Source organism: Lissotriton vulgaris, chromosome 7, assembly GCF_964263255.1.
Source record: "Lissotriton vulgaris chromosome 7, aLisVul1.2, whole genome shotgun sequence".
NCBI lineage: Eukaryota > Metazoa > Chordata > Amphibia > Caudata > Salamandridae > Lissotriton > Lissotriton vulgaris.
The window spans coordinates 589,331,446-589,353,362 of NC_141695.1; the positions used below are offsets into that span (position 1 = coordinate 589,331,446).

General features: G+C 43.3%; 1 protein-coding gene across 1 annotated transcript in view; it reads left to right on the top strand.

Moving 5' to 3' along the window:
• Nucleotides 1-21,917, top strand: part of ST6GALNAC1 (ST6 N-acetylgalactosaminide alpha-2,6-sialyltransferase 1) — a 419,114-nt gene that overhangs the window by 163,678 nt on the left and 233,519 nt on the right. Inside the window, exon 2 of the mRNA XM_086930683.1 lies at nucleotides 19,860-20,271. Within this exon, the coding sequence (XP_086786809.1) occupies nucleotides 19,860-20,271 (412 nt within the window). The remainder of the gene's footprint in view (nucleotides 1-19,859; nucleotides 20,272-21,917) is intronic.

Below are 21,917 nucleotides of genomic sequence, written 5' to 3' on the forward strand. Positions count from 1 at the left end.
TCCTATGGTAAATATAGTGTAGTTTTTTTTAATTAATACTATGTTTATATATATATAGATATGTTTTTTTTAAAAATGATATTAATATATTAATTATCTATTAGTTTTGTTGTGGTATTTAAGTATTTTAAGTATTTTTAAGTTAGTTATATTTATTATTTTCTTAATTTTAAATTACTTTTAACTATTTAAAAAAGTCGATATTTTGACTGTCTATATTTTTAACATCGATATTTTTGTTTTGATATTTTTGTAGTTACCTGTTTGGAGATAGGAAGTCGATATTTTGGCATTCTATAATTTTTACTCGATATTTTGGTATCTCGATATTTTTGACATCGATATTGTTTCAGTGATCCGCGTGCATACACATGCGTATATATATATATCCGGAAAACTGCTCAGGAAAACCGCTTCCCACGTGGAACTCCAGCAGAAAACAAGCAGACACGAACCCAGGCTGTGTGCAAAACTCTGTGCGTTTATTTGTTGACGGCCATAACGATATTGTTTCAGTGATCCGTGTGCATACACATGCGTGTATATATATATATATATATATATATATACATATACATATATATATATATATATATATATATATATATATATACATATACATATATATATATATATATATATATATGTATATATATATATGTATATATATATATGTATGTGTATATATATATATATATATATATATATATATATATATATATATATATATATATATATATATATATATATATATATATATATATATATATATATATATATATATATATCATCACGCTCCAATTCCTCCTCACATAAGAGAAAGACGACAGCACTCGGGGGTTACTTTTCGAAAAAGTGCAGGTTTATTTATTTCTTGCAGGCACCCTCCACAAATGTGTTTCGGCGTGCTGCCTTCGTCAGTGTGGTAACAACGTTATGCATTATTAGGTGGATTATATAAGACATTTTCACTTTCTGATTACAATCATGGAAATCGACAGAGGACAACCCCACTATGGTGACTGTAGGCGCCATCTTTGAATATCAATGTATGCAACCTAAAGATGTTATACAGGTTGTGCAATAGAGCCCATAGATGGGCAGATCCATACAGGACGTGGGTATACACAAAAACTATACTGTTCAAGGCATAAACAGAATAAGAATAAAGCCGTGGATCGGCTAAGGTCCTCTATCTAGTGTATCAAATAGCAATCCACCCATGTACTGCAGGTAAATGACATCTTATGTTACCGAAAAAAGATCACAAAATCACTATCCTGTACAATTCCATATCTCAAGTTATATTCATACACATTGTTATGTAAATGCGTTCATGCAAGCCATGGGACACAACAATGTTCAAACCTATGCATAGATAAAATCTAGACACAGGAACTACCTGAGCGTACAGACAGTACAAAGATGTTGAGATAAATCATACATTCTCACAAGGTAATTAAATCTTACAATGTGAGACAAACAAACAGACAAGTGCGTCGGCATGCGTCATGTTCGACGTCTCATTCCAGCTACAATGAAGACCCTATATGTGTTCTATGATCACCTAGAATGTCTACTCCAATCTTCCTAAGACGTTTTTTGCTAGCAGGGAGATATTCTGTACTATACATGGCCTACATACAGTGTACGTGGTTCTATTTTCCCAGATGGAACGCCATCTCTTCCCCCGCATTCAGACCCCTGGGATGCTTCGTGGAAAGGTCTATAATGAACCTAGATTCCAGTCTGCGGAGTCGTCTCAAACGATCTCCACCCCTCGCATTTACGGGTATGGTATCTAGACCGTAGTACTGTAGTAATTTACGGTCACGTCCATGTACCTCCGCGAAGTGACGGGCCACTGGATAACTGGGGTCGGCTTTGTCAATGGCTCTCAGGTGCTCCATGACCCTCAGTTTCAGTTCTTTGATCGTGCTGCCTATGTAGCGCAAGCCACACGGGCAGTGTAGGCAATAAACTGCATATTGTGTGCTGCAGGTGATGAATTTTCTTATAGGCATGCTCCTTCCTGTGTCTGGTATGGTGTATGAGAGAACCCTTTTGCTATTCACACAGGCTTTACATCTCCCACAGGGGAAAAACCCTTTTTGGTCTTTCAAGGTATTTACTCTTGGAAGGGGTTTCTCCAGATGGCTTGTAACGAGCATGTCACCTACAGACCTCGCTTTGCTGAATGTCACCAGCGGATTGGGGGGAAGGTCGTCCTTCAGTACAGTGTCTGTTTGCAAGATATGCCAGTTCTTTTTGAGCATTCTTTTTAGGTCATTGGCCCCAGTGGAGTAGGGGGTGATCATTCTGAATTTATTGACATTGGTGTTTTTGTTTACATCACGGCCTGATCCATCCGGTCTGGCGGTGAGCAAACTCCCTCTCGATGTCTTATTAACCCTTCTCAATGTATCCTGTAATAGGTCTTCACCATATCCCCTTATCTTGAAACGGGATATGCATTCAGAGGCAGCCGCCTCGAAATCCGAATCCCTGGAACAATTCCTACGGAGTCTCAAGAGCTCTCCGTAGGGAATGCTGTTGATCAATTGTGGTGGGTGGCTGCTGCTGGCAAAGAGTGTTGAATTGCCAGCAGTCTCTTTTCTGAACAAGCAGGTGTGTAACTGCCCATCTTCAACAAACACCCTCAGGTCTAAGTACTCCGCTGCCACCGGACTAATAGAACCCGAGAAGTGTAAGTTGAGGTTGTTGTTGTTGAGCAGTTTGATATATTCAGTGGCTGTCTCAGTATTACCATTCCAAACGATGAAAAGATCATCGATGTATCGATGCCAACACACCGCAGTACCCACCTCCTGCCCAACCCTACAGCTCCTGGGTACCTGCTCCTCCCACCAGCCCACGAAGAGGTTCGCGTAGCTGGGAGCGAAGCAAGTACCCATCGCCGTCCCTGACTTCTGTAAATACAGTTGTTCTTCAAACAGGAAAACATTGTGGGTTAAGCAGAATTCAACAAATTCCAGTATCATCAGATTATGTCTTGCAAATCGCGCCTGGCGCTGTTCTAGAGCATGTCTTATCGCTTGTAAGCCCTGTTGGTGTTCGATTACGGTGTACAAGCTGGTGATGTCCAGCACTACCAGCAAGTAACCTGGATTCCACTGTAGGTCTCCTATTTTCATGAGGAAATCCTTAGTGTCCCTGACATATGATTTCAGGTTTAGCACCAAAGGGAAAAGAGTATTGTCAACAAAGCGCGACATGTTCTCCGTTAAACTCCCAATCGAGGAGATAATGGGGCGGCCAGGTGGATTGTCTTTGCTCTTGTGAAGTTTCGGGAGATGGTAGAAAGTGGGAATCATAGGGCAGTTGTTACGTAGGAATAGATGTTCATCCTTGCCCAGCATCTGTAGGTCGTACCATTTTTTGAGGAGAGTGTCATATTCTTTTGTCATATATAATTGTAATCCAGTCCGGGTTTTACACTATTTATTGTTATGCATGATGAGTTTTTTAGAACAAGATGGACTTTGAACTTACGGACATAACACTCAGCGGCACAGTCTGGAAATAACTTTAAAGCAAACTCATTTATAGAATGTATTTATTTGTTACCAACACTGAGTAATCATAGTTATGCAGTATTGCTGTTATTGTTATTTTTCCCACGTGATTTTGTATACCCAACACTGGCTAGGATCAGTGTATCTTTTTTAGTGATTTAAATACTTTAAAAAGAGCACCAGATTCACAAAGGCAGAGTGACTGCGGAAACGCGTTCCTGTTATGGTTGTTCCTGTGTCTGATGTGACTTGCACAAATAAACAGGATAATCCCCGTGACTACGAGTGCCTGCTCCCTTTATCATAAAAGGGTTTGGGGAAACTATTTTCTATATTTTCAGCACAATCGGTAGCGCTGCAATCTGTGCACCACCAGCGATTTGGCAGCACGCCAGCACACCGCAACGTTTGTCTTCTTGAATATATATATAACAAAAACAATGGATTTTTCATTTACTGTTACACAAATCTCACTAGAGAGAATGAAACTGAAATCAATTGTAACTTCACTGGACAGCAAATTACAGTCCTGGAACCTGAAATACAAACATTCCTTCATGATTTATTGTTAAACGCTACAAGACTGCTATCCCATTCCAATGTTAATATGAACCAGAGCAACTCGTAACACACATAACACAGATGCAAACTATGTTTCCCACAATGCATTTGCATGATAATTATGTTTTTTTACACTGTGCACTAAACATAAAAGAAAGCTCGTGTTAGAGCTCTTTACCCGTGATCAAGCCTTCGGCTGAAGGCGAAACGCGTTGGGCTAGTGACGATTGAGCTAAAAATAAAGCGGTTGGTATAAACCATAGGTTTCAGGCTTTATATAGTTAGGAATTAGCATTTTAAAAAAAACATTGAAATTGCTCCTATATAGTTAGTTGTACTAACTATATTTCGCGCACCCGCAATCCACTGCTGATGATGTCACATATTACATCATTCATGACATGGTCAGTGCCATCACTGATGACATCTCAAATGACATCAATGATGCATGACATCAATCATATGGTTCAACATTTTGTTATGTGCCTTGTATTTTATATTCCTCTTGTTCAGATAGTGTTTGCATGCCTTTATGCCAATTTGATGTTCGATGTTTGAATACAAGGATATAACATCCATGGTGATTAATTTAAAGGATGGTTTCCAGACAACATCTTCTAGATGTTTCAGAAGATCTGTTGTATCCCTGATGAATAATGGAAGGTCCCTTACCAGAGGCGTCAGGAACTGATTGATGTAATTAGAGATTCCTTCTAATAGGGAGTTATTGGCTGAAACAAAAGGCCTTCCAGGCGGGTTTTGAGCATCTTTGTGGACCTTTGGGAGGCAATAGAACGTGGGGAATGTAGGATGTTCATTGGTCATGTATTTCCGTTCATTCTCGCTTATTAGGTCTGCGTTCACTCAGTCTTTTAATAGTTTGGAGATTTCCAGTAGCAGATTTTCCGTAGGGTCTGTTTGCAGCAATTCATAACAATTTATGTCCCCTAGCTGGCGTTGGGCTTCAGCTACATAGTCACTCTTATTCATGATTACTATGTTTACGCCCTTATCTGCAGGCTTAATTTCTATATTTTTATCCTCCGAAAGGTTTTTGATGATTTGTTCCTCCTTTGCCGTGAGATTGTCTTTGATTTGACTATATTTAATTTTATATAGTTCTTCAACCACTAGTTCCTGGAAAGTGTCAATTTTATTTCCCGGTGGCAGAGTGGGATTGAATTTTGATTTTGGTTTCAGACCACTTTCTGTGGCTCCTTTCTGTGCAAGTGTTTCTTCCAATTCAATTAGTTCTGCTTCTTCCTGGGAAATTGTCATAGCGCCCATTGTCATGAGGGTAGATGATCCCTATAGATCTTCTATATTGAGTTCAATGTCTGTGTTTGTGTTTTGTGTTTGTTTATTTCTCGATTTCTCTGCATAGATCTTAGCCAATTTTAATGTTTGTGTGTATTTATATAGATCCACACGGGTTTCGGCAATGTTGATGTGGGCTGTTGGGCAGAAATTGAGACCTTTCTTTAAGATGTTCTTTTCAGTTTATGTTAAATGTCTATTAGATAGGTTGATGACATTTAACTCTTGCGAGATTAGTTCTTGGTTCTTTAATGTTGTGGTTGTCTTAATCTCGCTTTTGACCAGGGGTCCTCCTTTGCCTGATTTCCGGCCTCCCTGACCTCTTCTGGTTTTCCTCCTCTTCCTGGGGGTCGTCCCCTGCCTCTGCCCCTGCCTCTCAGTGATTGTAACCCTTGTTGTTCTTTGGTTTCCAGCGTTTTGCGCATTTCTATTAAAAAGTCGGGGTTTTTTTGGCTGTTGATCTGTATGCTGTGCTGTGGGTTCACCTGATCACTGGATTCCAGGCTTGACAGTGAATCAAAGCTTGACATTTCCTCCCCGTCATTGCGTGTTGTTTTCTTGCCTTGCCGTTGTGCATACTGTTTACCAAAAGTGAATATGCGACCTTCTTCGAAGTCCGCTTTGTCCCGTTGGAACCTATTTTGATTGCGAGATTTTACACGTGCCTCATGTTTGTCTAAGTTCTTCAAGATGTCTGTTTTTAATTTTTGTTGCTCCTCATTGAGATTTAGTTTGTTTATTTCTCCTTCGAGTGCCCTTAATTCACTTTTGATTTCCTTTAGGATTTTATCAATATGTTTGATGAGAATCATCATTAGGCCCATGGAGGAGTCCAGAAGATGTTCTGGTAGTGGACGTATCCTGGTGACTTGGCATCAATGTCAGTCGCAAACCCCGTGGAATTCGTTTCACTTCAATGTATTTCTGGAGGCTTAACAATTCCCACCATTTGTTTATTTCGCGCTTGGAGAGACGTTCCCAATATTTTAATTTGTCCCTGATGATGTTGGAGGGGGCGCTGGTTTGACCTCTTTCCATTGGCTTGTCCCCTGGTTTGTGTTATTTTTTCGCTGGTAAATAAGCTTTGCCTGTTTCTTCTATTATTTTGTTTTGTTAATCACATCCTATGTCTGATGTAGATTGCGGGAAATCAAACATTGTTTCCGCTAATACAGACCACTGGGTGTGTCGTTTGTATCGCGCTCTATCTCCAATGTGTTTGAAGGAGATGAGAGCTGCTTTTTTTCTTACAGACTTCTACGCCGGGCAATTAACCATCAAAGCAACGCAGGAAGTTCTAATTGCAAGTACATGGAGTTTGCTCTTACCGGGGAAAGTGCAGCAGTTTCCGACCCTCCGGTTCGTGTCTTTTGGAAGCTCTGCTGCATGCGTGTGCATCCCCGTGGATGGCGTTTCACTCCCGATTCTTGCCGTGTTGCTTTCAGGATTTCTTCGATGCAGGAAAGCTTCGGTTTTGTTTGTTGTCCGTAATGGCTGCTCGGCAGGGCACAAGTCCTAAAAAAAGAAGTGGGGGGACTCTCCAAGGTTGGCGTGGTCACAGGAAGTGACATCACAACAGGAAGTGACATCACAACAGGAAGTGACATCACAACAGGAAGTGACATCGCATGTAAGGCAGATCTATCATTTGCGTATATTGCAAGATTTAACAATTGAAGCTGCTTGGTACTTAAGCCTGTGACTTAAGGTCCCTGTATGGAGGAATTAGCAGCCCAAATGTGGATGAAGTTTGGCGTACAACTACATTAGTCAAGCCATTAAGTGCTGTAAGTTAGGCATACTAAAACATGGGACCATGAACAAAAGTAGAATTAGTGTGTTGAAAAAAGCCGAAGAAAAGCACATACTAGAAACTACAATAGTGATTATCAAAACTATAAAATTTATTACGCTACCTAGAACACGACATTTACATTTATTAACAAGTATAATACACTGTGACCATGAGAGAAAAAAATGCAAGGTGCACACTTACAGTTAAAGCCTGATACTCTGTACATCTGTTATTTCAGACATTATGGGAGATGTTATATTGCCACAGGATGTCTGGCCATGGAAATTGTGAGACAGCTTAAATCATTGTAAGCTATCAATTAAAAAACGACCATGCGTCTGCATATCTTTTATTGTGCTGGGCTGTAGGATCGACCTTTTTAGACTGATTATCATCTGCATGACGATGAGCAATCAACCACCTGTTCACATATGGCACTGGATTCCAAAGAGGAAGAGGAGGACCCATGAGGTTTATGAACATTAATGATGAAAGGCGTCAGATACCAAGGCAGTTTCGTATGGGTGACATTACCAAGTTAATTGTGCTGAAACCCCTTTCGCAGTCACTTGAACTCACAGGAAGTGTGTTTATCGCCCTCAAAACAGGTTGCAGTTGCTCTGGAATGTCATTACCACCATTATCAATATAGTCTCTAAAGCCTTCAGATACGCCTTTGTAATTAAGACAGAATCTCCTGCACAGGTTTTGCAGTTTCTCCTCACCTTCAAACCATGGGCTCTCAATGTCATATGTGTCATGAACACATTTTCAAAACGCTACAGGAAAGTTTGACAGCAAGATTTTGTATACATTACCGGTTCCCAGAGAGGCTGCTTCCCACACTCGACAATGACTATTACACACAGTAGGGCTCCATATTCACGTTATTCTATCGATGAGTGTTATATGTTATCTCCCCACCTATTGTAAAATAGCGACTCTGTATTAAATAGTTTTGTCCCAGCTGCCTCTCTCTAGCTGTGGCTAGATTTATTTATTTTATTTATAAAGTGTTATATAGCGCGAACTTGATCCCGAAGGATATCAGAACGCTTTACAATTTGCAGAAAAAGGTAACAAATCAGAACATTAGTCTAACATTGGGAATCTTGGCTGAAGACAATGGAGCTGCCGGGGCATTAACTTGGGTCAATGCCTAAATTTTAGATATATTAACTGGCCATTGTATTTATTTGAGCAGATTTATTTATTTCTATTTATTTTAGGAAATGTATTTAGTTTTGGTATATTTTAGTTTGACTTATTTGCCTTCATTTACTTCAGTGCAACAAAATATAAACATTGCTTTACTTTTTATTAATACTGTTTATTTTTGTGATAGTTCCTAAAAAAAGGGCCGATTATGACTCATGTATTGTAATGGTTGTTTCCCCCTTTACAGAGACTACTTACTATAAAATCGGGGTGGGCCTAGCTCATGATGTCATTTTGTGGGGACCCCTTGAAGAAAGCAGGCAGAACCTTTGCAAAACTTTGTGCCCCCTTATCCAGTAGTGCAATTATCCAAACACTGACAGGATTGAGCCTAAATTAAAAATATACTGACATACGTAATGCCAAGTCAGACGTCATCATGGAGTCATGTTTAAATGAACAATCCAGCGCCATCCTACACCTCCCCATTCCACAAAATTATACAATTCAGACCGACAACACAAACTAGAAGGGGGCGTTGCTGTCATCATTAAACATTCCATGTGGAAACAGCGACACACGGAAGAACACACAAGGGTACACCATCATACTACTTACATTTTGTAGCCTAGTGTCAATTGTTCAATGCAGGGCTTAATTTGTGCCAGTGCTTAGCGCCGGCACTTAATTGGCAGGGCCGGGTCTAGTGGGACTCTGATTCTACACGCACGAGGCGCACAGTGCATGTAAAATGTTTTAATTTAACTTACAGCACACTTGCTAGTACTAATACTTAATTAACTCCTCAAGTCTCGTGCAGCCGCATCGCATTGTGTTTAGTTTTTCACATCTCAGTTTACCCTTAATTGTTCACGATCACTTGAATAATGAAATATTCTGAGTGGGAGAGCTCTTTGGCAGCACTCTGCCAGGTTTCTCTCTCGTCACTCTCATGCTGCTGTGTTAAAGAGCCTCGGTTCTATCGCACAAAGAATTAGGGTGACCAACTGGCATTGGTGCAAATTCAGGACGGTGAGTGTAAAAATTCAGGACAAAGGGTCAAAATTCAGGACACAAATTCAGGACAGGAGGTCAAAATTCAGGACAATAGGTACGTTTTACAGACACATCAGAGGTCGCGCAATAGTATATAAGTAAGCCCAGCCATTTCCAAAAATATTCAACCATTTGCAAACCTATTCATCATGTATCCTTCCATCTATCATTTCACTCATCCATCCCTTCATCCATCCCCTCATCCATCCTTTCACTCATCCTCAATTATCCATCCATCCATCCATCCACCCTTTCACCCTATCCATCTGTACACTTATCCATCCACTCTTCATCCCATCCATCCATTCACTCATCCATTCAGCCATTTACCCTTTCACCAATCCAGCCATCCTTTCACTTACTAATCCTTCCACCCATCCCCTCTTTTAGTCATCCATCCATCTTCCCTTTCTCTCTCCATCGACCCTTTCACTTAGCCTTCCTTCCATCCATCCATCCACCCACCCATCCATCCATCTCCTCATCCACTCATGAATCCATCCATTGCCCTTTCACTCATCCATCTATCATTTCACTCCTTCACACATCTATTCATCCTTTTTTCCATCTACCCTCCCTTTCACTCACTCATCCATCCTTACACCCACCCTTTCACTCATATGTCCATTCATTCACCCTTGCACTTATCAATCCATCAATCCATCCATCCATCATTTCACTCATCCACCTACCCCCATCATCCACCCACCATCCACCCACCCACTCATCCATCCTTTCACCCACCCACCATCCAATCCACTGATCCATCCTTTCACCCACCCACCCACTCATCCATCCATCCTTTCACCCACCCACTCATCATCCATCCATCCATCCTTTCACCCACCCATCATCCATCCATCCATCCCTTCACCCACTCTCCATCCATCCATCCTTTCACCCACCCATCATCCATTCATCCATCTGTCCTTCCCCTCATCATCCATCCATCCATCCCCTCATCATCCATCCATCCTTCCCCTCATCATCCGTCCATCCTTTTCCCTCATCATCCATCCATCCATCCTTCCCCTCATCATCCATCCATCCTTTTCCCTCATCATCCATCCATCCATCCATCGATCCTTCCCCTCATCATCCATCCATCCTTCCCCTCATCATCCATCCATCCTTTTCCCTCATCACCCATCAATCCTTTCTCCTCATCATCCATCCATCCACCCTTCCCCTCATCATCCATCCATCCTTCCCCTCATCATCCAATCCATCCACCCTTCCCCTCATCATCCATCCTTTCACCCACCCCCTCATCATCCATTCATCCTTTCACCCACCCCCTCATCATCCATCCATTCCCTCATCATCCATCCATTCCCTCATCATCCATCCATCCATCCCCTCATCATCCAATCCATCCACCCTTCCCCTCATCATCCATCCTTTCACCCACCCCCTCATCATCCATCCATCCTTCCCCTCATCATCCATCCATCCATCCTTCCCCTCATCATCCATCCTTTCCCGTCATCCATCCATCCATCCCCTCATCCATCCTTCCTTTCATCCATCCTTCCCCTCACCCATCCATCCATCCCATCCATTTATCCTGCCCTTCATCCATCCATCCTTCCCCTTACCCATCCATCCATCCCATCCATTTATCCTGCCCCTCATCCATCCATCCTTCCCCTCCATCCATCCATCCATCCTTCTCCTCATCCATCATCCTTCCCCTCACCCATCCATCCATCATTCCCCTCATCCATCCATCCTTTCACCCACCCACCCTCCATCCATCCATCCTTCTCCTCATACATCATCCTTCCCCTCACCCATCCACCCATCATTCCCCTCATCCATCCATCCTTTCACCCACCCACTCTCCATCCATCCATCCTTCTCCTCATCCATCGTCCTTCGCCTCACCCATCCATCCATCCCATCCATTTATCCTGCCCTTCATCCATCCATCCTTCCCCTCCATCCATCCATCCATCCTTCCCCTCATCCATTTATCCTTCCTCTCATCCATCATCCTTCCCCTCATCCATCTTTCCCCTCATCAATCATCCAGCTACCCTTCCACCCATACATCCAGCTATTTACATTTTCTCTCCATCCTTCCCCTCACTCATCAATCCATCTATCCTCTCTCATTATCCATTTATTCAATCTTTCATTCATCCATTCACCCTTTCACTAATGCATCCAGCCATCCTTTCACTTGCTCACTCGCCCACCTTTCCATATTAATTTTGAGCTGAGCCCTTTTGAGAAGAGGCCCGGCAAGAACTTCACACTCGCTGCAGGGGCCGTTCCAGGACTGGGACAGAAGCCACCCAGGGCGGAGACAGGATCCACCACAGGGGGGGACAAGAGCCATCACAGGCGGGGGTGGACTGGAGCCACACCATGCGGGACAGGAGCCATCACAGGCGGGGGTGGACTGGAGCCACAACATGGGGGGACAGGAGCCATCACAGGCGGGGGTGGACTGGAGCCACAACATGGGTGGACAGGAGCCATCACAGCCAGGGGTGGACTGGAGCCACAACATGGGGGGACAGGAGCCATCACAGGCGGGGGTGTACTGGAGCCACCACATGGGGGACAGGAGCCATCACAGGCGGGGGTGGACTGGAGCCACCACATGGGGGGACAGGAGCAGGAGTCATCACAGGAGAGGGAACGTGATCCACCAGGGTGGGCACAGGGGTGGGCATGCAGTATTCTAGTATCATCTTGGGCTTCGCGCCCCCTCCTGCACAAGACAACGAGAAGACAGGCTCTCTGTCCAAAATGCCATCCCCCACTGTGATGTACAGTACTTACAGGAGATACTCTAAGAGAACTGATTGAACTGATTGTCCTCCATACTTTGTTAATCAGTGTGGGTGCGATTGTGCCATTTCTTTATTGTATTACATTATGCATGTTTGAAGAACCGAGGTTTGCTTACAAATTAGTGACAGTAATTAAGCTCTGTGAAGAGAACCACGTGCTGCCTCGGTGTAATCAGGGGTGTAATCTGGCCGAGTCTAGGATGTTTGGGGCCCTGGGTAGAAATGGAATGTGGGAGCCCCCCTCTAAATAGCAGATACAAGACGCATTCAGGGCTGTTTGCATGTGGATGGATGCCCCTGCTCCTGAACCTGCAGCCCCTCCCTCTGTCACCTTCAAGCGCCTCTTAACAGCTCATCAAGGCTGGAGGTGTGAGGGGTGCCATCCCGCTGTGCCTCTACAGTGCTGCTGGGGGTCTGAGCTTTCATACAGCATCGGAGTCAAGAAGGGAGGTGGGGGCAAGCTGTGCCCGGTTAAAATTACGGACAAATGGTAGGTGCAGGGGCGTGGTGACCACCACCGTGCTTGGTAACCTCCGGATTCAGCCAGCCACTCGCCCACCCGGAAATGCTTTATTTACTTTGTGCGCGCCGCGCTCCCGTTTTTTAATGGTGGACTCGGTTTTGATTTACTAGGGTGGACGGTGTCCACCCTGAAAACCCCTCGGAAATAAGTGGGGGTATGCCGTCCACCCGCGTGGTACCCCGACTCGTGCCCTGCTGCTCGGCGTCCTATCAGAGTTTGGCTCGCAGTTGTGGTTCTTTTGTTTGGACGTCAGCGCTCTTGCTTCTGGCGTGGTGCTCCCCTTGAAGAACGATAGAACCTATCGTTGTAAATGTTCACGGGTCTGGCTCAGCACCGGAGGTAAGGAGGCACACAAACAGGCAGGTGTAAAGCTTATTCCAGTGTTGGCTGACACAATGAAGTCTTAGGTTATTTCTTTGATGATATAAAATGTTTTTGTCTATGTATATGTTTTTTTGCTAAACTGTGCTTACATAACAATACCTAGAACCCTGGAACATTTTGTTGTTGCTTTTCATCTTACCCAGTCCCTATTGTAATTAGTAGGGTACCTCCCTTCCTTTGTAAACCTATACACAAATATAGACATGGGAACTTCATATCCCCCTTTTTTGCTACTTATCTCCCTTTAACTCTGCCCACCCCTAAACTCTAAAATGACCCTTACAACCCTTTACTGCTACCCTCCTAGAAACCCTAAAAGTACTCATGCCTCCATTTAACTCAACGCACCCCTAAACCCTAAAATGGCAATTGCTTCGCCTACCCCTGAACCCTAAAGTACCCTTACCTCCTTTTACCTCTACGCACCCCTAAATCCTAAATTCACTCTTTCCTTCCTTTCCCTATCCCCACTATAAACCCTAAAATCACCCTTACCTCCATTATCTCTGCCCAACCCAGAACCCTAAAGTTACTATTATTAACTCCCTTTACCTCTACTGACCCCTGACCCCTAAAATTACCCTTAACTCCATCTACCGCTACCCACCTTCAGACTCTACAATCACCCCTAACTCCTTTCCCTAGACCCTAAAATCAATCTTACCAACCTTTACCTCTATTAGCACTTACACCACTTTCTTTATACAACATAAAAGTAGGTTATTAAAAAAAAGACTTCTTTGCGTGGTAAATTACTGCATGTTAGAAATATAAATACTTATCTGTGTGGTACTTACCTGGCTGGTAAGGGCCGGATGGTAATGGTCATGCGTGGTGAATGATCCATGGTGATTGCGACTTCCCTTTAATAGGCAATGAAAAATGCATCTGCGTGAGTCATAACATTGCAAGCACAGCAGACATGTTCCTCTTTTGCAAAGACATCAGCAATGAGTCTTTAAACCTCAGTATGAATTGCTACCCAAATATATTTTTTAAATACCTTCCTCCACTTCAGGAAAGAGCCATTCTTCTGCCAATCATAAATATAGGTTTTCAGAGGACGCTGTCATCACAAACCCAAAGCTCAATACCGCTTTATGAAAACTCTTCTTTACTTTTTTACACTACTGAGATTTTTTTTTTATTTCAAAAGATTTTATTAGAAATGTGGGGGCATATTACCAAGCAATAGCGATAATTATCGCTATTGCTTGGTTAGAGACAAAAATTTACCACTGAGCTGCGGCGATTTTTACCGCAAATTACCAAGGTTTATCGCAAATGCGATAAAAATCGCCGCAATGCATGAATATCGCTTAAAAGTCAGCGATATTCATGCATTACCGAGCTAATGCTCTTAGCCATGTTATCCACCTCCCATTGGATAACATGGCTAAGAACTGCTCAGGGCAGGTGTTAGCTTTTGGAGATATTCGCGCTTAGCGCGAATATCTCCAAAAGTTTCTAATAGGAGATAGCAATGTTAGCGACTGTCGCTAACATCTTGGCACGCCCACTTTGCATATCATTAGTGATAAATATCACTGACATGCAAAGTGGGGCCCAAGATGGTCGCTATTTCCTACTAGCTGTCGCTAACTGGTGTTAGTGACAGCTAGGTAATAGGGAGATAATTTTATCTCCACTTTCTTGGCTTTTAAAGCCAAAAAAGCGGAGATAAACCCCCTTGATAATATGCCCCGTAGTTTTTCGTCTTTGGAAACATGTCCAGGTATTTAGATATGTCCTATTACCTATCTGGATTCTGAAAATACAGGGGCATATTACCAACAACTAGCGATAATTTTTGTCTCTAACTTGTTTAGAGACAAAAATTATCGCCGCACATCGGCGATTTTTATCGCAGATAAACCTTGCTATTAACAAGGTTTATCGCAAATGCGATAAAAAACGGCCGAAATGCATGAATATCGCTGAAAAGTCAGCGATATTCATGCGTTATCGAGCAAATGCTCTTCGCCATGTTCTTAGCCATGTTATCCACCTCCCATTGGATAACATGGCTAAGAACTGCTCAGGGTAGGTGTTAGCTTTTGGAGATATTCCCGCTTAGCGCGAATATCTCCAAAAGTTGGTAATAGGAGATAGCGATGTTAGCGACTGTTTTCAGTCTCTAACATCTTGGCACGCCCACTTTGCATCTCATTAGTGATAAATATCACTGACATGCAAAGTGGGGCCCAAGATGGTCGCTATCTCCTACTAGCTGTCGCTAACTGGTGTTAGCGACAGCTTGGTAATAGGGAGATAATTTTATCTCCGCTTTCTTGGCTTTTAAAGCCAAAAAAGCGGAGATAAACCCCCTTGATAATATGCCCCACATTTTCTTATTGAGCGGCTGATGCATTGCAGGCGATGACGCAGGGAGTAGCGGAACAGGTGGAGATAGACGGCAGTGCGTGAACCACACCACGCAAACAGCCCCTTGCGTGATGACAGCTTGATGATCGGTTGTTACTGAGGCAAAGCCTTGCCTTGGTTTACTTGCCATTTTCAAAGGCTGTGGGCTCTGCTCAAAGACCATGTAATGCCACACGAGTTCTCGCTCAACCCTTAGTAAATTACCTGCATTTTGTGTAGATTAAACTAATCTCCCATCCCCAAGTGAAATCCTTTGGAATCCCTGCGGCTTTTCCCCTGTTAGAAGACTGGCCTGCAGGCACATTGTGTGTTCTATAACTGACATAGCGCCTGAAGGGCCGTGGAACGTACAGAAATACGTATGTCAGGCGCTAGGCGGCCTCATAAGGCTGTGTACAGGTGGTGACGTCTTCCTCTGTGTGGACGAGGCTCGGCGATAGACCAACTCCCACCCGAGGCCACTCACACGTGCACACACCATAGGCGGCAGCTGTCCAGGGACATCTAAAAAGGAGACAGGGGGAGTCACCGGTCCAGTCACCTTGAAATCTCCTCACAGACGGACTGGGAAACAAAAGCTGCCCTGTCAACGTGTTCACCCGCTCCAGGCTTCCTCTTCGCTCTCTCGCTCTCTCTTCTCATCCATTTTCTGTATCACCTCCTCTCCTCCTCTCTGATATCTGTCCACCCCCTCACTATTTCCTTCCGCTCTCTTTCATTGATCTCAGGGTCTCCCCCTCTCTCTTTGCCTATGCACCCACCGTGCCCACTTCAATAAAGTGACAGAGCCACCACCATCAGTCCCGGGGCTTGAAAAACCGGCCTTCAAAAGCTACAGCCCAGCGGGGAAATGCCTGATGTGATACACGGCCTCTCCAGCTCCTCATCCCTGGTTATCCAGAGAGATTGTTGACACTCGTTTGAATTCTGTGATTGGGGTCAGGGGCGGCCTTAGGCATGTGCAAGCTGTGCACCTGCACAGGGCCACCAAACCCCAGGGGCCACCACGTCTATATATATCCTTAATATAATAATCCTCTGAGGATGGACACATATTTGCATGGTGGCCACTGGCAGGGATTTGGTGGCCTCTGGCTCTGATCCACTTCCAAACACCCTAATCCCCCACCGCCCCGCCCGGACCCCCTCTTCCGGGGCCCCCTACCTACGCTCCCTGCACAGGGCCACCATGAGCCTAGAGCCGCCCCTGTTGGGGTCACCCAACGCCCTCACTTTTATGTCCGAAGTGTTGACTGGATTTACCTTAATACTGCAGGAGAGCACTCCAGAAATACAAAATGTCAGGGGTATTTACCACATAACTGTATACAAAACTTTTTGGTGTTTGAAAAGACCTATAAGTAACAAGCATTGGCAAAACCAATAGGTGTCATTTTTTGGCTTCCAGTTCAGACCTATTTGCTTTGCCAATGCTTTTTGTCAGTTTTGCTCAGCATAAAAAAAGGTGAAAAATGCTTGTTATCGGCGCTGTGCAGTATCATCATAAAAAGTGAGGTGACGTGAATACATACATATGTGATCACACCAGTATGTTATGCTTCTTGAGGCTATGGAACCCATCTGATGGTGGTATTCATGAGTATGCATCACCAGACATGAGCATTAAAAAAACAAATCGTTACCAATCATGGTATAATTGTTCAAAAAGCAAGTTTTTATAAAAAAAAGAACATGAAGACGGCAATAGGTGGAGGTAGGGAGCAACAACCAGTGGGGCAGACCTCAATGCAGGAGGTAAAGAACAGGGGAGCAATGGGGGAGCTTAAAGCAGGAAAGGAGGGGACTAATCAAATAAGAAGCATAAAAAGCAAGGGTGGGAGAAGCAACAGATGAGCTAGGAAGGAGGAAGAGAGAGCAAGATATTCCATGCCGAGGACAGGTACTTGAGGCGCACGAGGGACAGAGCAAGAATACAAATGCACCTGCCTGGATGCAGAAAGACAAAAAAATAGTTCCTTGAATGGAAGGATACAAGCCATCCATACAACACAGTGGTAAAGAAGGTAATCTTTGGGGTGGTGGGCATAAACACATAGGAAGGACAGCCACTGAATAAGAAGCAAGCAAATGAGTGACAAGAAAGTCAATCAATAGATAGCAATGGGAAGGCTGAAAGCCTACTTTAAACGCTTGGTAAATTCACCAAAGATTATTCACAACCAGACATCTTGGGAAGACTAGTAGGGAAGAACTAAAAAAGAACCCACAAGAGAGAAAACAGGACAAAAAGTGAAGGGTAGTGGAAGACAGACACAAGAGGTGGAACCAAGAGCAGGGCCCCTTGGTATTTGGCAACCTGGAACTTGGCAGTATAAATTGCAGGCTCCTAAGAGCAGAAGAAAATCTGACAGTATTGATTGTAAAGAAAGCAGTTCATACCCATACAGGGTGCTGATGGATTTACGTAAACATAGTGTGATAGTCCAGACACCCTTACTAACCAGGGAAGATAATGGTGTTATAAACTTGGGAGACAATGCAAAATATGCATTCTGATTCCAGAGGAAATACAAAATTCAGAGATCCACCAATGGGCCTTCCTTACAATATAATGGAATGATAGAGGAAATTACATCTGTGAATTCCGCCCCAATATTAGCGTTTTCTTCAGAAAAAGGACGATTTTCCATTACTGCTCATCTTAAAGTCAGATGCAGAAAGAAAGTCAGGTCAAGGAGCTTCACTCTATCATCTTGAAATAGCACTCTTTAAAAAGAGGTCTTGTTCCTGACTTTCCCTCAACTAAATGTCACTTTTACACAAAAATGTACCTTTGTTTTCTGATGCCATACCGTTTATGGACTTTAACTGGATTGAAAATATTAAGGTTGAAAAGAGTGTGAATCAGGTCTATGCCTTGGTGTCCGTGTTAATACAATGTTTATCAGTACCCTTGTGGCGTAGTAACAAAATATTACGTTTTTATTATTGGCTTGCACATGAATCGACCAGGGTTGGACTTGGGAACCAAAACCAGCCTTGCCAAAAAATGCTAAAACGAGCCCCACTTCCTTCATCTCCTTGCGCTCTTTTTCTCTAGCTCTCCATCCATTCTCTCTCTCTCCCCTTCTCTCCTCTCCCTCTGATTACTTTCTCTCTTCCTTTCCCTCCCTCTCTCTTCAAGCCTCACTGTGTCTTCTGCAGGTAATCTCAGGGAAATGATCGAGGCACCAGGAGCGGCCCTAGGCCGTCAACCTCGGCCTCCAAGGGGTCCAGCCCACCAGGGAAATGCCCAGTGGAATATAAGGCCTGTCAGCCCTGGTATCAATATTGACCTGCTCTATATTATCTAGGTGAGTAGATGTGGAGTTGTGGAGTTAGAAAAAATACATCTATACTCCCCCATGTGTGCTTACATTAATGAAATAGTGATAGTTCATATTTTATAGTTAATTTAAGTGTAGGTTCATATTTCTGTCCTCCATATTTTAACAGACAACCATCCTCACTGTGGCTTTGAGCTCTCTGGCGGCTGATGGCTCCTGTCTTAACAATTTGCATTTTCAGTCTATGGAGTGTGCAGGCCTTTTGGCTCCCTCAGGAAATACCATGACAACACATTTGGTTACATTTGAATAGTACTATAACACTTCAGAAATACACGTTATTGTCCTAAAACTCAAAGAGATTCATTTTGAGCCCTGCCAAAAGGGTCAGACAACATTTTGTTTTAACAACATTTGGTTGGACAAATGCACCTTTTTATTATTTTGTCCTCTACAGTATGTAAGATACTGACAATTCACTATTGCCTGCTTTTGGCCCATTCTGATCACATTAAAATACTTTTTACTTTGATGGCCTTTCTTTATCACAGAGCTGGGACATGCAGAGTCAGAGGGAAACTCTCACAACGCTGCTGTAAATGACCTGAGGCATTTGCTGACCTGCTTGGCATCGATGAAACACGTAAAGCCCTTGGGACCCTATACTTGACAACTTAGCAAGATGTGTGAGATGCTTCCATGTAAAAGTTATAGTTTGGAAGACTATGGTACCCTACCCTGTAAAAGCTAGAAAAACATGCTTATGAGACTTCGCCAAGGCTGACCCATTTATCAAAGTATTTAACAAAGTGGTTTCTAATATTTTTTTTAGGATGCAATCATGGAAAGGTGTTTATTTTGTGTTGTCTAAAAAGAGGTTGTTCCTAGTATTGTCATATTGATTTGAGGTTTTATAATGCTGCCCATGTTTTTCGAAAAACATTTTTTTGCAAGTATACATATGATGTATTTAATACTTTCAATGCCCCATAAAATAACATTCTCATGAGCACACATAGATATTTAAGCAAAAACAAATGTTTCTTTTCACAGAGATGACTTTCTACTGGCGCCTAAAGATGGGGTGTTCCTGCAGTCTGGGAAAGACAGTCCACGAGGCCATATGTTATTATCCCAAAATAGAACCTCAATGCTGCCGGTTACGGAGCTTCCAACATTACCCATAGCACCCCTTGGTGCTGACCCTGTGACGTCCCGGGGTGAAGGCAATGAGAGCAGTGCGCAGGAAATCCACAGGGTGACGGCCCATGCCCCAGACAGCCCTAAGACCAGTGTTTCTTCAAGTACTCCGGAGAGAAGGAAAACAGCCTCCACCATAGGCGCTATGAAAAACCCAAGTCCGCAAATATCACAACCAAACAGGATCTTTGCCAAAGATTTCATGGCTGACCCACAATGGGATTTTATGGATCAATACACATTTGAGAATTCATCAAGGCATAGGGTAAGTTAGCCAACAAAACAAATAAAGCATTTTTAACTACCCCTTACCTACTTGTGGGCCCTGAGGAGGGATGCCCGCGTAGGCTCTGGTTATTTTCTGTCTTTCTCAAGTAAATATATGTTGAAATTTGCTCTTTTGCAGAATGTTATCTTTGCTGGGTATAGAAATGTGCAATTTACCCCTGCTAACCAGAGGTAAAGTGTTTGTGCTCCTCCTTTAAACATGATGAAATTGGCATACACCTGATTGGCATATTTAACTTACCTATAAATCCCTGGTATGTGGTACTAAGGTTCCCAGGGCCTGTAAGTTAAATGTCACATGGTGACTGCAGCCCGTTGTGTCATCCACTATAGTGAAAAACATGACTGCAGGCCTGCCACTAGCAGCCTGGCTGTGTATGTTGTAACTCTAATTCAAAATAATCCCTAAACATTCCTTATAAATATTGATGTCACACCTAAGCATGGCTGGATTGGGAACCCAGAGTAGCCCTGACAAAAGTTGTCTGACCAGCCCCTATATGGTGCGTAGTGAGAAAGTTCAGCGAGCGAGCCTGACTACCGCAAAGGGAGTTGGGGGGGTGGAGGAAGGGGGCCATACCTGTGGGTTGTGGCACAAAAATAATTTTAGGTGAACCAATAAATTAATCTGATAAAATGAGTCCAAATTGAAGAAGAAAGGCTTAAAGATTTTAATGAATGACTTATATCAAAAGCTGATTGGATGGGTTTTTTCTGTTGCTTTGCAGCTTTACTTTCCTGCAAGACTTAAAGGCAATCCTCTGATGACTTCTTAATCTGCTAATTCTGAAAGATGCACCACCTACTAATACCTAGAGGCCCCAGTCTTCCAAATTTGTGGCAGTGAATTCCCCTATCTATTTAATACAGAAGGCACCAAAACAGCCCCCCCCCCCAAAAAAAAAGCACTCTAGCAGCACTTTGATGTCATATGTAGTATTTTATTAAACATTTGTATAGCCGCCCATGCATTTCACAGTTTTCTTTAAACAATGGGACTGAATTAAGTCGATTCCATAAACTGACACAACCATTACAACATGCACAATGTTAAATAGGCTGTGAAGGAGGGTTATGTTTTGAGTTTCCTCTGAAACCCCTAGTGGTCCTGCAGCACTGAAGTTAATCGGACAGAACATTCTACATCTCTGCTGCCACAGGTGAGCCACCTTCAGCCAGTTAGAATCCTGTATTTGGTATCATAAGTTGTGTGCCCTGCACCATCTAAAACCCCTTCTAGGTTCATCTCGGGTACACGATCCTCTCAGGAGCTTTGCCACAAATGTGTGGGTGGGCACGTGATTTTAAACCCCACCCTTGATTTTTCATACAGACAGTGACGTTTAGACCTGGCGTGATATGCTCCCATTGGCTCAATTTAACAAGCATTTACACATGCAGCATAACTGATCTTGCGCTACCCTCTCTTTCAAGCTTAGGCATGGGGCGGGTGGGAGGGTGTGGGGGCGTGTGGGAAGGGGGGAATGAAGGTGAAAGGGAAGGTAGGGTAAGGGGTCACAGAGAGCTCAGCTGTGGACAGAAGCGAGAGCTCCAAGATAACTCCCAACCCATCATACATTGCTGAAAGAACGTCATGCACATATTTTGTGCAACTGTCTTTCA